General features: G+C 46.1%; 1 protein-coding gene across 3 annotated transcripts; it reads right to left on the reverse strand.

Annotated features, from left to right (window-relative positions):
- Nucleotides 1-1,061: 1,061 nt before the first annotated feature.
- Nucleotides 1,062-10,140, reverse strand: Prss23 (serine protease 23). 3 transcript variants are annotated; one of them, XM_041650414.1, is made up of 2 exons: nt 10,009-10,140; nt 1,062-2,839 (listed from the first exon to the last, which is right to left on the reverse strand). In XM_041650414.1, the coding sequence occupies exon 2, from the start codon at nt 2,826-2,828 to the stop codon at nt 1,677-1,679; it is 1,152 nt and encodes a 383-aa protein (XP_041506348.1). In that variant the 5' UTR covers nt 2,829-2,839; nt 10,009-10,140; the 3' UTR covers nt 1,062-1,676. The 3 variants fall into 3 exon arrangements, 2 of the variants coding, with proteins under 2 accessions (XP_041506348.1, XP_041506356.1); XM_041650422.1 differs by having other exon boundaries at nt 1,062-2,836; nt 10,009-10,119; XR_005974174.1 differs by lacking the exon at nt 1,062-2,839 and adding an exon at nt 6,429-6,719 and having other exon boundaries at nt 10,009-10,087.
- Between the last annotated feature and the right edge of the window lie 6,195 nt (nt 10,141-16,335).

The following is a 16,335-nucleotide window of genomic DNA, read 5'->3' on the forward strand; positions in this document are numbered from 1 at the left end:
TTTCTCACAAGTTCTAGGTTGAAAACCCTGAAACATTCAGAAAGATCTCAATAGAAGCAGTGGCTCGGGTGGCCCTGGAGCTTTTCCGGGGAGCAGGGAGCCCCAACTTCACAAAGGTCTCAGCATTCTAACCCCTTTCTCATCCAAAACAAGGAAAGCAGGAACTCCAACACAGCTCTCCCGGTCATTGGTCCCATGCCATACCTTCCGAGTGTTGTTCCAACAGCTTGACACTCGTTTCCTCCTCAGGGCTGTAATCCTGCTACCTAGTCGGCCCTAAATGCTGCCCCAACCTTCTGATCCTCAAGAGACCACAGTTTTCAGGGTTACTCTCCCGCTTTGAACATTTCCAAATCCTAGTTGCGTGGCCTCTGTGAGCCCCGAAGGCACAGATACCTAACCCAGTTTGTGGCTTCACCGCTCTTTCTCCTCTATCCCCTGGGTCAAGATACAGCCATACCTAAAATATACACCTCATTTGATGTGCTGAGAGCCTAGACCATTCCAGCAAGAGACCCCCTTGTGAGCTGGGGAAAACAGAGCAATCCTGGTTTTCCTTATAGTAACTTCCAAGCATTTTTTTTTTTTACTATAAAATAAGTACAGTGAGAAAGAAAAGGTTTTAAACAAACACACCTCTCTGGAAACACATTGAAAATTATGCAAAATAATTTTGGCTTAGGCTGTATGTCTATGCTCAGCTTCAAGCACGCAGTTATTCTGCTGTGACGCCCACAGAGCAGTGCATCCATGGTCCTTAGGGATTTAATTCATTTCGAATTTACCCATCCAAATAGTAAACAGTGAGGTGTGACACACTCTGGGGGCTAAAATGTAAGGATATTGTTTTTTATCGTGACCACAACTGTTAGCTGGGAAGCAACTCGGCCTGTTCTAATCAGGCTCCACTTATTGTCTTTCGAGAAACCGTTAGTCCCAGACACGCGAGCGGAATCTTGCTAAGTGGAGGGATGGCGATGATTGAGCTTGCCTGCTCTGCTGTAATGACAAGGTTGGCAGAGGCATACACAGACTTCCCACAAAGTAGAGCAACGGTTTTTGGAAGAGGAAGTTTTATTTTTAAGACTAAAAAGCAGCATGAAAACTCTGTTCACTGTAAGATACCGTTTTATAGGTGTATCAATATAGCCAATAAATTATTGCTTCTCTACAAGAACTACTACATAAATGTTGAATCCAAATATTACAATTGCCTATTGAAGTGCTATGATGTTGCCATCCAGATGCAGTATAACCACACATTACAAAAATATCAATATATGACTCTCAGAAGAAAACACTTTCATATACAAAGAAAAGAATTGATATCCTCCGTATGTCACACATTTAATATAAACCTTTTTATGCAAGTTTGGATAAGACAAAAATCAAGTTGTCAAAATAAAACCTGAAAGTTTAACTTAATTGCCAAATATCCCCTATTGCCACAAACATCAAACTATGCCTTCCGACTGTTTAATCACTATACACACACACCACAGTTTTCAAATCATAAAGCCAATCATTATGCCATTTGAAGAATGCTGGGTAAAGGCATTATATGACTCTCTCTCTCACACACACACACTCACACACACAAGAGTCCATGATAAAAAGCTGGCATCTCCTACAATGAGTGCCGAAAGCCCCCGGAGTGCTGGCAGGAAGAAGCAGCTTCAGCCCTCCCTGCAATCCAAATAGTTTCCTTTAATCCAGTAGCAAATCTGTGCATATTTAAGAGGAGTGATTCTGACTGCCACGTTAAAATCCTGTGGAGAGCCGTTCATGTCCACCCACTGGTGGCCCGAAAAGATGCCAATAATTTTCCTTTCCCATTTCTGCTGTGGCCTCTTCCACATCCTCACATAGACCCCCGAACCACTGGCCCCAGGCTGGGCATCACATTGCTGATAGAGAAGGTCGTAGGTCTCATCCTTGATATCACAGAAGCGGTACACTAAATTGCCTGGCCGGTCATTGTCATAACCGGAGAAGTGGATCCTGCCTCCTGGGAGCTGCTTAGCTGGCGGGCTCACCCCAATCTTCATGAACTTCCTTTTGTGGGGTTTCTTGAGTTCCAGAAGGGCGTAGTCATAATCCATGCCGATATCATTGGCATTGCCCTTGATCCACCCCTTGGGCACATGCGTACGTTTCACCCGGATCCACTGAAATTTCATCTTATCAGGCATGGCTGAGCTCGAGCTGTTGCCCTCTCCGCTGCCATCTTTATATTTGGGCTTCAGGAAGCCCACCCGGAGTTTCTGCGTCCCTTTCACGTAGGTCTTCCCATCGTGAATGCAGTGCGCGGCCGTGAGGACGTGCTTTTCGGCCACCAGGGTGCCAGTGCAGCCCGTAGACAGCTTCACCGATGTTGAGAAGGGGTAGTTTAGCAGGAAGTCCTTCCCGAAGATGCTAAACCTGCCGTCATAGCCATAAATCTGCCTTTTCCTGCGGGATTTGCCCGTGGCTTCGGAGTCTCTACCTTGCGCCCTGCCTTGGCCATTGCTGAGGATATAGATGCCCACCTGAGTCTCGGTGCGGCTGCCATTGGCGTAGAGGGTTTCATAGGAAAGGTACTGTTTGGCCTCTTCGTAGGTGGGCAGTGGTGTTCCCTTGTGACACTGGGGTCCGCATGAGGAGGACACTTCCAATTTGGCTTTGGCATCAAAGTCTGGCTTGGCTAAGTTGAAGGTGGACTGAGGCAAGACTACAGGGAGGCGGTAAGCTGGCCAAGTGGGTTTCCACGGACTGGCGTAGGGACTCCCCTGCCTGAACACACAGAGCAGGAGGAGGAGAAGCGTGAAGAGCCCTGGGATCCCTGCCATGCTGAGTGCTGCTGCAGAAACAAAGACAAGAAGTCAGGGTTATAGCTCCTTTACCGCAGCCTGGTAAAGCGCAGCCGCAGGCTGGCCACGTTTCTAAGACTGTGAGTCTTCCTCAGGCTTCCAGGGAGAGAATTCCTCCTTACGTGCAAGCACTTGACTTTGGGATCATTCCCACACCGAAGCCCCAAATGAAACTGCCTGTCCCTTCCCTTCATGCTTAAGAAGAAATAACCATGGATCATTACGGGGCTACATCTACACAGTTACCCTTACTCTGTGAACAGATGGCCAGCTCCCAGTTTTACATGATTTTGAACTTTCTTTCTACTTAATTATACACCTTGTCCCCTCTTACTTAGCAACCCACCCACCCATGGCCTTTTTCTCTTCCCTCTTGCTTTAATTTCTATAACAATAAGTTCTTCCATAATTTTCTGGGCAACACACTTATCTAAATAGTAACTCTAAATCACACACCCTACTGGGCAGCAAAGGCATCTGGGAAAGGTGGAGTCGTACTTACTAGGAATCTTATCTTTCCTATATGATGCACACATTTGGAAGATGGTATGAGAACTTTGCAGATTTTTGCTTTGAATTTGGGAGTGTATGTTAGGTATTGCCTATGATCTATTCCTTGGGAACGCCGGTACATTTCATCCTGATCCACTGAAGTTTCCTTTTCTAGGTCAGCTGCCAGCTCCTAAACCACCATCTTTACACTTGCATACAAATAACTAACTGTAGACATTTGGATTATGCTGCATAATAAAGAAATCATTGTTAAAGATATGAAGCTTTAACACTGTATTAAGTCTAATAACTTTATGGCTACACATAACATTATAAATAAAGAACTGCCTCTGTTTCGCGTGTCTAATGCTCTCACCTTGGACCTCTGCTAGCGTCTGGAAGGACCACTGAAAGAATAAATGAATGTTGTAGAGCAGGAAACACATAATTTTTTTGAATGACGCACAGTGACTTCGAGTGACAGATAAGCACAGACGGTGTGACGGCTCCGACCGGGGGTATGAAGTTAGGTGCAGGGAGAAAGAGGAACAGGTTTCCCACTGGAGGGGGTGTGAAGTTGAAAAGGCATTTGATAAATTAAGAGACACAGGAAGGGACACTTAGAAGGAACAACAGTCTATGCAAGAGCATGGAGGGGTGCAACCATTTGCGTCATTTGGGGAATTATATCCCGCTCAGCAGGGGTGGACTGGGAAGACAACAAAGGCTGCAGGGAAGAGCCCCACTGTGGAGTGCTGTGCGTGCTAAATGCAAGAGTACAAATTTTATCCTGAAAGATGTCTGTAAAGCCTTGATCAATCACCCCTGGAGAAAAGCAATTAACCCAGAGGGCTGGAAGTGCTTTCATCACTGCTCAAGCATCAGTGGGCTCTGACCAGTTCCCAATCTGCTGGTTCATCTGACTCAGTGGGCAGGGTAATTCATGCACAACCAGGCACCCCAGAATGGCATGGGAGCGGCATGTCTCAAGTGGCCAGCTAAGGGAACAAAGCGGGAAGAAGAGGAAACAGTGATTTCCTTATTTTCGGTCCCTTCTTCCTCTTGCAGGGTGCAGACATACTGGCAACTTCTGGGTGCCTTGAGCTTGCTTTACACAAGACTGAGAACTCCACTGTGATCTGACCTAGCCTACCTGGGCAAGCCAAGCCACACCCCCACTATTCACGCACTAAAACGTGTGTTCCGCCATCTCTGCTATGTCTTTTGTGCCACTCCCTTGAATTCTACTTCTGTAAGGGACAATAGGAGTGGAGAGAAATGAAGGAACAGGATTCTTAGAAAATCAAATTCCTCAGGATTTCCTAACTCCTTAAAATTCTTCCCTGTCTTTTTGTCTTTCCTAAATAGGAAAAATCTTGAGTAGTTTGGGAGTCCTACGGTTCTTGGGGAGGACATACATTAAACTATTTTCTTATGTCCTTGAAATCATGGGGTGCATGTATATGAGCACGTGTATATTTGTATGTACTTGTTGGGGATACTAATGTTAGGACTCATGCTTCAACGTGGACCAGGGAAGGCGTGTTGATGCTGACTCAGTCCACCCTGCAATGGAGAGCTGAGAGACATGGCAGGCCTTCTCTGTCTATTGACTCGACTATTCCCACTTACTGGCTGAGGACCCAGTTCCTGCACTCATGTTGTGTTTGAACAGCTTTTGCTCTGTGGTAACTCCTGCCTTGACTAGCCACCCCACTTGCATGAGAATCCCTGTCAAATGTGAGCTGCTATAGAAAGCAGGTGTCTCCCTCTCTGGCTGTAACATCATGATCCCCTCTTTCTTTGGCTAGTGTGGAGAGTGTTAACTCCACTAAGCCCAAAGCACCAAGTTTTATTTCCTTTTATATTAAAGAGACACAGAATCCGGAGGTCGAAGCGGTGAAGTGTCCTTATTTTTAAAAGTGTGACTGTCGGAGAGAGTAGGAAATGAGACAGCACTCTGCTCCACATCTCATAGGATCCGTGTAACACTTTCACTGGACAAGAACGTGAGAGTTAAGATATGTTAACATCAGGACACGAAACTTTGAATTCCAAATCTGAAACACGTACATAATTGCTTAGAATCTAAATTATCAATGGAACCAAAGTTGTGTTGCCAAGTGTCTTTAGTTTTATCCATCTACTGAAAAATAAAATGGTTTAATGACAAGTGTATCAGGGAAGAGAAAGGCAGAAAAACTCTGAAACTATTGCAAACACATTTTTTTAAAAATTCCACCTAGGAACTTTGATTTAATGAATTAATCCTCCTCTCAGGCAAAATTAAACCCCCTTTTCAAGTGCTCTGCCTGTACAGCAAATCCTATTTATTTAAAGAATACTTTCTAAGGTCTCAAAGTAAGCTCTGTTTCACAAGTGCCAACACGACATCCCTCCCCCTCCCCCCCTTAGCCTGTGTTTGCAAAAGGAGCGACGTCTTTAGAAACCAGGCATGTGAGTGGTCCTACATGGAGGGATACCCAGTTTTCCTTGGCGTGTGGGTGCTGGGCAGTCCATCAGCTTGGCTCTTATCCTGATAACTCTCAGTATAGAGGGTCAAATTTACTCCTTGGCAAAATGGTAGATGACTACATGCCAAGAACTCTGGAGATCACTTACAAATGAAAGAATGCCGAGGGGTCTACTAAATGATAGGCTATTACCAATTCAGATTCCTAACAACTAAGTTCTCATCATGTAGCCGGGAGTCAGGGAGAAGTCGGCCATCTATGGAAAAGATTGCTACCCACTTAGGGCAGAGCACAGCATTCTTTGTAAAATATCAGATGGGGTGGGGGGAAGGAGTACTTTGGAAGCACTGTTTTCTCTTAGCTTGAAACAAGGCTTATAAATTTGCAGTGTTATTGTGGAACTGTATTGATGGAGGTGATTAGACTTCACCCTGATCGTCCTCAGCTTACATTTTCCCTAAGATTTGTTTGTGCCTCTGATAGTTAAAACTTTAATCCAAATATAGAAAGGGATACAGAAGTCAAGAAACTAGCTCAGGTCTTTATTGCAAATTGATTAGGAATATCTGCTGGAAAACTGAGAGGGAAAGGTGGGGGGAGAGCCCTCCTCGATTTTAACTGGCATCTGGTTATTGAGGTTACAAGCATCCAAAGCCACTTGTGCCATCAAATCTTCCTTCGCATGGGTTAGAAAACTCTTCTGAATGTTAGCCCAAGTCAGGAAATCACTTTCTCGGGTTCTTGCCAGTCCAGGATTCTCTACTTGCATAATCTTTTCAGGATCAAAAAATGTCCAGGCAGGTGAGGATGTTATTTATGGACGCTGAAGATAAGGGGGTGGGGAGAGGAAAATGTATCCCATTAATCTGCAGTTTCACTGGGGGTTAAAAACTCCATGCTCAATCTGCCAAAATGCAAACAAACAAACAAATAAGCAAAACTACAAAGGAATCTATCAAGGATGGCTTTTGGGAGCCCAGTGGAAGGATGACTGGGTTTGGAAGATGTTTTTAGGGAAGCCCTGAAGAAAAAGCAAGGGAGAAACAACCCTACTGCCATGGAGGGTCACTCCTGACACATGTACACCCCTCCCTGACTTACTTCTGTCTCTAAGACAACCATAACAACTGGGATGCTTTAGAATGAAGTAAGTAGCCTTGCATTAATTTCTCAACTCACTTGATAAAAAGATACCTCTATCGAGATAAATATTGTTTCTGACATCACAGACTCAAAGTAAGCATTGCTATGCCCATCTCAATTGATTTATACATAGACATTCAGGGATGTAAACAGATTTCACACACACAATTCTAATCCCAGAGCTGGGGACATGATACATGTGGTGCTTAACTTTAAATCCTCTAATGTTTAAAAGTAAATCCTCTTGTTGTTGCAGAGTTGTTTGGAAAACCAACATCTTTTTAAAGGAATGAAGATTTTTTCCAAACCTTATCTTCCATATAGCTAAATCTGAACCAAAAAAAAAATGTTGGGTCTATCATATTCCATTTCTAAGAATGAACCTTTACAGGGCACACAGCCTCCTCATACACATAAATCATTGTCTAAGCTTTCCAACTAAGTGTTTTTATGCATTCCTTCACCTAAGGACAAAGCAGAATGGAAAAGCACGGTGAACAACTGTTTCCCCGCCCTATTTAGTAATACAGAAACTGCATTTCTCTCCTGGTATCAGATGCACAAGAGGGCTACATATTCACGGTCCCCAGGTTGCAATATTAGCCACTGTCTAGTGGTCTGGAGTCTCAAAACGCTTACACTGTATAAACATAGTTCATAAGCCTGACAGTAATTTTATGGCAGAAGGACTATGCACATTATCAGATGTGCCAATGGCAGTAATCTTTCAGGGGACTGGGGACTGGGACTGCCTTTTCTTCTCTCTCTCCACAGTAGTCTTAAAAACTGCAACAACTCAGTTCTCCTCAAGGGGCGCAGTGTTGGAGAGAATGCTCTAACTCCTATAAGCAAACAAGTGCTTCCAGGGAAAACCTGATTTTTTCAGAGGTCCCTTCTCCATTAGACAAGCTTTGAATTCCCGTGACCACAACCAAAGGTAAGAAAGCACATGAAGGTGTCACTCTGGACACCATTTGGGATGCTGGCAAAGGGTCTTCCATGAGATCTGTAGCCAGGGAGCCTCGACAACGTGGCTCTGCTAATTCCCAAGGCGAATACCTAAAACTGAACCAGGCTCTGTGAATACCCTGAAGTCAGGCTCACTCTCCACTCCAGAGCCACGTACCCATTAAAGCAAAACCAACCTAATCACATGGTAGCTTAAGGATGATAGACTTGTAGGGGAAACTGGAGGGGACTTAAGAAGCCCAGCAACTCAAACACCATCTCATGGTCACACGGAGTTTAACTTCTTCTCTATCAGGTTTTAGGCAAAATGAGGCACCCTAGTGATCCCAAGACAGCCTTGCAGCAGAGCAAGAACAGAGTACATAAAGCTGTCGATGCGGAGACTTGAGGAACAAACTCCCTGGAGTCATTTGGAATTGTGCATGAATAATGCCTGGTGCACTGGCTTCCAAAGCATCCATGGGAGGGATGCGCAGGAGAACGGGAGACTAATAAACACTGCAGACCTGGGCCAATAATGTTCTCAGACACACTAATGGGCACTTTGGCACTTAATGCTAGCGTCAGAAAAACACACCTATATTCACTGTCTACCTAAGTCGTCGTCAAGTGAGACAAAAATGAGATCCATATTAATTCCTTTCGGAAAGCTGCTTCCTCCCCAGCCCAGAGACAGCACGACAGGTTACTTACTGTTTAACATAATGGAAAAGTACAAGTGACGGATTTATTTGTATGTAAATGATGTGGCACTCAGAAGGAAATGAATGTGGTGCCTCTGTCGGATCTTCATCCCACCTTTCACCCCACCTCCAATCCAGCCCTAAGAGACGCTTAGAAACAAAACGGTTCCCTGTGTACCTCAGGCTAGCCGCAAATTCACCGTCCTCCTTGCTCAGCCTCCTAAGTGCTGGAATTCCCAGCACGCACTACTGTGCCTTGCTCCAAAGAGATTCATTAAGAAACAGTTTATAGTTCTTTTAAATGCTCTCTTACCCAGGTTGACTCTTGAAACAATGTCTAATAACACCCTGATACTACCTTCTGATAGGGATTTTGGCCACACCTAAGTTTATAAATTCAACTCTTCCCACAGGACCTGATGAGTCTATTCTAGTATTGGCCTACCTGTCCCCAAGGAGTCCAAGAGGACCCCTCAAGTTCACTTTCAAGAACTGGGAATAACAATTCCTAGTCTAACTGAGCTACTGAATAGCCTGGAGCTTTCCACCAGCCGCGGGCTGTTTCTGAATTCTCATGGGTGTCACCCAATGGGTAATAAAATAAACAGGATTTTTATCTGAGGCTTTCTCAAGAGATGCTTTGACGGAAATGGGAGGGAGAGCCAGCCCCACTTCAGGAGGGGGACGGCGGGGCTCCACCTAAACAAGTCTTCCTCTTACAGAAGTTATAGAGGGAAAAAAAGCTTTTTATTTCAAAGTTAACAATTTGTGATAAATGGCTACAGGCTGGAGCAATATCTGCTTCCAACAACTGTTGATAGCCCAGGCAGCATTTTCTGGGTTTAGCACGCTGCGCTAAGCCATCACTCAGAGCTGAGCCTGTTCCCAACTCGTGTTTGCTGACTTTTCCTTGCTTGTTAAGGTGTGTTCATAATCACGTGTCCGGTTAAAAATTAATGCTCAGGGCATGATGGCATCAGATACAGTATAGGCAAAACTCAAGGAAAACAAATGGTAGAGGTGGCAATGTGTGTTCGTGGGGGAAAGCCTGCTCTGACCAGCCCGAGGACAACTTGCCAGACGAGGCTCCACTGGACTCCCTCACAGTACCCCGCACCCAAGACCGCAGTTTCTAAGCATGCTTTCCCCATCCACTATACAAGTGACAGTGCGTTAATACAAATGTCCTACAGCGCGCGTGTCCCGGAGGACTCTTCCAGGCTCTCGTCCCAGCCTGGAGCCGGTGCGGAGGCCTGGACCAGGTCTCCGATGCCCCTCCCTTCCCACCGCAGCCCGCAGCCACCCCACCCCGCGCGCACCCAGCCCTTTGTCCCGCTTTGGCACACGCCTGGCCCTCCGCACCCAGGCGGCGACTCCGGGTCCCCGCCCTGCACTCACCCTTCGGGCTGCAGCCCTGTGCGTCTCAGACAGGTGTGGGCGCCCGGAGGACGAGCGCGGCTCCCATGCCTGCTCGGCAGCGAGACCAAGTGTGAGCCAGCGGGCCAGCAGCGTCTGCAACCCCGGGTCCGCCCCCCACTCCCCACCCCCAACCCCCGCGCGCTCCTCCCGGGCTCTCCCGCCCCGCCCCCGGCCGCCAGCCGCGCAACTCGCCCGCCGACGCCGCCCCGCCCCCCTTCTCCACCCCCACGCCCCTCCAGCCTTCATCCTCAGCCTGCCATTCAGAGATCCCGGACCCTGCGGCCCTGCGCAGGTGGGTCCCCGCTGCACCTCACCATCAACGGATTGCCGCCTCTCGATGCCCAGACCGCTCCGATGGACCGGTCCTGCCAGGGACACCCTCTTGGTCTCGACAAACGCACACCGAGTTCTAAGGGGTTCGCACAGCCTGAGGTCTGCAAAGGCGAGGTGCTTCCGCAAGGGCGGTCCCCTCCAGCACACGGGGTGCATGGGGTGCATGCTCCTGGGCAGGTTTGCGAAGTTCACTAAAAACTTGTGAGCTCCTTACCCACGCACAATCTGTGCGCCTTATATTGTGATGACTGAGCCTCCTTCCCAACTTACACTGCCTCAAGAGTCTCCAGAGAGCAGCAGTTTGTAACCCAGAGGCAGGACTACCAAGTTTGCAGGCCCTGCCCTTCAGTCACTTGAGTGATGGGTGCAGAACACAGCAGGGGGATTGCCGGCTTGGCAACTTCCCAGGGGATAGCTGATGACGCCCCTGCCTTGGTCTTTACTGGGGCACCAGGGCACCAGCTGGTGGAGCCACCTCCTAGCCTGTGGTGCCGGCTTCCCTAAATCATTCCAAGAAGTCCACAGCAGGGGGTCTTCTCCAAGCCTGCCTGGTGACCTCACTATTTAAGTATCCAGTGCCAGAGCCTGGGTCGTCTCCCCCCACACTCCCTCCTGTGAGCCAACCTTTCGTGCAGCTCCTGATGATGGAAAGGGCGAGGGTGTTGTGGGTATCCCCTAAGGACTGGAGCACTGGAGAGAAGCAGTCTTGCTCACAACTACTCAACGGAAGGTCAAGATTTTGAGCAGAGGTCATTGTTTTTCCATGTCAATCCCAGAGTATGTTTCCTTTTTCCTGTCAGAGCCTGCCCTCAGAAAGGGAGGGCCTAACATCCTACTCCACACCAGGATGTTAACGACATGCCCAGTGAGCTCGTGTTTGTCTTTGCCTTTAAATAGGAAAGCCCTGCACACATTGTTGATCAGTGTGCCTCAAATATAAAGAAAACTAGCCTTGTCCGCCACACTAAGGGCAAAGCTTTCTTAGGTCTCTCGGTCTTAGCTTAAATTTTCCTCAAAAAAATAATCCATTAATGTGATTATATACATGAAACTAGATAAAGCTTAAACGTTTGAACAACTGAAGAATAAAACCCAAACCGATTTTTAAGTTGAATACAAAAATTATCTTCCAGAACAGTACGATTAGGTTAGTGCTGCTTCCTCAACTGTTGAAGGGTTCCTATAGCTCTACCATCCTTGGTGTGTGAGGCACCCTTAAGATTTTTTCCTCTGAAGTCTGTTTTCCCTTCTGCCTACCACATAGCTTTTGTTCCTACTAGGTCTCTTTCTTATCAGCATCACAATAACAGTGGTAACCCCCTAAGGCCAAAGAATAGCACACACAGGCACAGGAAGCCAGATTAATTCTTGGGATAGTCCATGTGGTGGTTTGGCTGCCTTGTTTCCCACAGTCTCTGGCATAAAACCCTTGGTTTCCCCATGGTAGGTTTAGGAGGTGTGGCCTTACCTAAAGAAGAGTGTCACTGAGGGCGGGCTTTGAGGTTTCAAAGTCTGGTGCCATTTCCAGCTCACCTTCTCTGCCTTGTGTCTGGGACCCAAGATGTGAGCTCTCAGCTTTGGGCACCTGCTGCCATGCCTTGCCATGATCATGGACTCTCATCCTCTTGAACCCTAAGCCCAAATGAACTCTGCCTTCTGTAAGTTGCCTTGGCCCCATGTAGTGTTGAGACAGATCTCAATGATCCAGGGTATACTTATATTAACTTTTTAAATCATACAGACAAATTAAATAAATTAAATTATGGGTCTCCAAGGGTTTATAGCTCCCAATGGAAATATTTATGGACTTGTACTTCCTTATGACTAAACCAAGTGAAACCTAATGGGGTTCAAGATGGCCACACAAATGACAGAGTCAAGAGAATTGCTAAGAGAGAAAACCCCCAGATAAGCCCTGCAGCATCATTTGCTCTCAGCTAACTGAATAACTGCTAACTTTAGAGGCCACACAGCCTCAAGACAACAGCTACCTACCTGCTTCAGTGACAAAGCTCTTCTGAGGTTTGGGCGAACAAAGCGATTGGTTCTTTTACTTTACAGAAACATGAAGGCACTGAGCCTGAACTGATGGATGGCTAAACTGGGATGAAAGACTTGATCTTTCTGTTTTCAGACCATGTCGACCCCTTCTTGGAGTTGTAGGCTACTCAATTCTACTCACTGAGCATTTAAGAACTGCTTTGTTCAAGACTATAATACAGGTTCACTTGGCCCCATTGCCTCTGAGCTGATGTGAGTCCCTTGTGTTTTTTCATACATTCAAGTCCTCCAGTCCCTTAGCCTTATCATGAGTCTCAGATTAAACCATGGAAGTAGTATGTTCAAGCAAGATGATACCAGCAACAGAAGGAACTCAGTCGTTCTTGATGTAAGCATTAAAAGTCCTAAGCCTTGTGTTGGTGGTGCACACCTTTAAACCCAGTACTAGGGAGGCAGAGGCTGGAGGATCTTTGAGTTCAAGGTCAGCGTGGTCTACAGAGTGAGTTCCGGACAGCCAGGGATACATAGAGAGACTCTGTCTCAAAACATTTAAAAATAGAAAAAGTCCTTTGACTTCACTAATGATGCTACACACGGGAGGAACTCAGCAGTTCACTTCCCATTTGCACAGCTACAAGGCCAGAATACTTGTGCACAAGAAGGAAAACATCTTCTGAAGCTGTGCCCAGGATTAATGAACAACTTTCAAACTTCAACCCACTCTTTCCCAAAATTAAAGCCAAGCTTGTTGCTGCCTCTGTTGAGCGGAGCGGCCTAATCAACTCCTTTGTTCTCCCAGTAAAGCAGCTTTGCCTGCTTACGTCTATGTGACATGGTCTCATGGCCATTGCTTCTATGTCACAAGATCCCAAAGCTATGTCCCGTACTATGCCAGGACCTGCTACTCATAAGCTACATAGCTTTTATTCTAACCTTTCTCTGCTTCCGCAGCCTCTTCTATACAGTCAGGGCTTCTGGGGTTTGTTTAAAGGTTAGATAGATGAGCCCACAGAAAGTGATTTGGAACAGTTCTTTACAGGCAGGGAGCAGCTGATATACACTAGCTATGGTTAATCCACTGTGCAAAGGGGTCGTGTTTGGAAGCATTATCCTCCAGCACTGCCTCGGCCCACTTTGACATCCATTGCTCACTTTTCCTCATAGCTGTAATTTCCAAAGTAGAACCTCAGAGAGCAAATATTACTCCCATAAAGAGAAACTGAGGCACGAAGGGCCTAAGAATCCATCCCTCTCTTGGCTACCTCCGGAAGCTGTTGTCATCTATGCACAGAGCTAACAGACAATAGTTGTCAATACAAAGGGTCCAGGGTTTAAATATGACTTGGTTTTAGATGCTTCCCAGGTTTGTCAGAGAGAAGAAACGTGGCTCTCGGGTCGTCTGTGTGATGGCTGTATGGACAGCAGCAATGATGGATTTGTAGAGAACTTTGGCTCTGAGAGCAACGTGCTGTGTGCACAGCAGATGTCCTCACACTGAGCATAGATGTTTACTCTTTTCTTCGGCTGTACTTGTCCATCCTCCCCCCACCCCGGGGGAGCCCAGCCCCCTCCTCGCTGCCTTTTCAACATTTTTATGGGCATTGCAATTGAGTTAAAAGTGTACTGGGGTGAGGCCTGAAAGCTTACTGTCCATCCACTTTGTAGAAAATTTCAGGGGCTGTGGGACTCAGCAAACAAATGACCCCCACCCTCATGGTGCCATGCATTCAATATCATGGACATAAAACAAAAATCCAACTTGAGGAAAACTGAAATATAGCATAGGTCAGGGAACAGACATGAGCTAGAAAAAAACGTGGAAGAGAGAATCACTGATTGTTGTGTCAGGTCTGAAAGCTTCCCTGAGGCTATGGGATTTGAACCGAAACTCAAATGGTAGAGACCTGGGAGTTTCGTTTTATTGCCTGCCCCCCTTTGAAGTGCTGGAGATGAGATAGAGCACTCTGCTCAAACCGAGCAGGCCTAAAGCTTTACCGTTGCAATACATCCCCAGATGTACTCCGGGCAAGGCTTTAACTATACCGCATCTTACTGGGTCTGTAGACTCGCGCTGCAAAAGGACTGGAAGAGAAATAACACTATAGGAATGAGAAAACGGCAAGAGTAAAGGAGCAGAGCTAGTATTCAGCTGTAAAGATTACGGGCGTATTCCTTAACTGTATACATTATGCTCGGTGGTGTGTAGTATATTTTACAGCATATACTCTTCAAGATAAATAGAGGAAGAGGGACATGTTAGTCTGTCACACAAGCACCACAGACTGCATAATTCATAATATAAGGAAACTTATTTTGCTCATAAGTCTAGTGACTGAGAAATCTAAGATGGAGTCTGTGCTACTCTAGTGGAGACTTCGTGGGGATGCCAGAACAAACCTAGCAGGCTCCCCTTCATACCACACACAACCTCACAGTAAAAGTCCCATGCCTCCATAATATTAATTTACTTCCTGACGTGCCTACCTCATAATGGTCCTACTTATTCCAATGAGAATTCAGGGACTTGGGGATAAGCATTCAACCTGTAACGAGGGGCTAGGACTTTCTCCATTTTGCACGCTGTGCACTGAGGAGGTTAAATTGTTCACTCAGGATTCTGAGCTCTACTCTAGTAGATAGCATGGTTGAGACTTCTGCTGCCTCGTAGCATGGGATGGCCTGCCTCACAGCTGAGAGTGTCTGTAGTGTTCCCACGCCCTCCTTTGCTGGTCTTCCAATGAGGAGCTGAGTAAGCTCTTCCAACTCTCACGGTCCTCCTGTGGGCACCTACTACCTTTTCCCAGTTGCGCAGGTGCTCCTAAGGACTTGTTAAACGGCCTTGCAGTAGAAGGTGAAATGAGGACGAGTGATGATTGGAAACCAGAGCCACAGGACCACGAGAGACTGAATGCTACCTCTAAACTGTGAAACTCGGTTTACAGATTACTTTATACGAGGCCAAGATCCCTACTCAGCTTCAGCGAGTTAGTCTGTGAGGAAGTTATCCATCAGATTGCTTCTGAAGAGATCTAGTTATTGTTAAAATGAAACACTGTACATTCTACGCACATATTGAAATCCCACAGTTCCCATGAACATGCACGATGTTTATGTTTTAATGTAACATTTAAGCATAACTTAAATAGAAGTCATTTCCACACCCTTCCTTACTTCTTTGGTGATTTCGACAGCGTTACGTAGAGCTTAGTAGTGTGCTTCATAAGTGGGCATGTCAGATCCACACAGTAAACGAGGAGGCTAGAGGAGAGATGAGGAGGTGGATGGGGGTCTTTGAAACCCACCTGAGACAGAAAGGAGGCGTGCCCTCAAGTAAAACAACTGGCTCAGACTTCCTTAGCTCACTGTCCTTGGTTTCAGAGGATCAGAGAATCGAGTGACACCCTCTTTAGTCTGTGTCCGTGTAAAACATGCCATGTTTTAAAGATCTTTAGACATCCCCATGTCTGGGGAAAACATGCCATGTTTTAAAGATCTTTAGACATCCACAGGGTTTGCCATAAGGACCTAAACTCTAGAAGGACTTGGAGCTCTAGCCTCAAACTGACTTGGAAACAATTTAGAATGTATTTGCTTGTAGGGTGACATTGGTAAAGGATGTGACTCTCTGGGCCTCACTCTTCTCACCTGCACTTGGGGCTAACCAAGGGCTCTTTCAGGGAGTCATCAAGATAAATCACTCAGCACAATACTCAGGATTAAATAAGTTCTACATTTGTATCAGCTACGGTTGTTAGTAATCATCATTATAGCTATTTTGGGTGCTCATTAAGTGTTTCAAAAGTTATTGAGTGACTGACTCATATTGTTATGACTTTGGGAAAAACTGCACATTTAAATTTTACAATCATGTCTCCTCCTCTAATCTTCATGTCATCACCAACTTATTTAACCAACAAATATATATATTAAACCATTAATGCTGACAGCTCCCATATTTATATTCATTGGGGT

This window comes from Microtus oregoni, unplaced genomic scaffold (genome assembly GCF_018167655.1).
Source record: "Microtus oregoni isolate MIOR12 unplaced genomic scaffold, Mior012 000000F_ref0000247, whole genome shotgun sequence".
Lineage (NCBI taxonomy): Eukaryota > Metazoa > Chordata > Mammalia > Rodentia > Cricetidae > Microtus > Microtus oregoni.

What these genes read in the sequence shown, in the direction of transcription:
- Prss23 (XM_041650414.1), bottom strand. Translation starts at nt 2,828, where the DNA reads ATGGCAGGGATCCCAGGGCTCTTCACGCTTCTCCTCCTCCTGCTCTGT.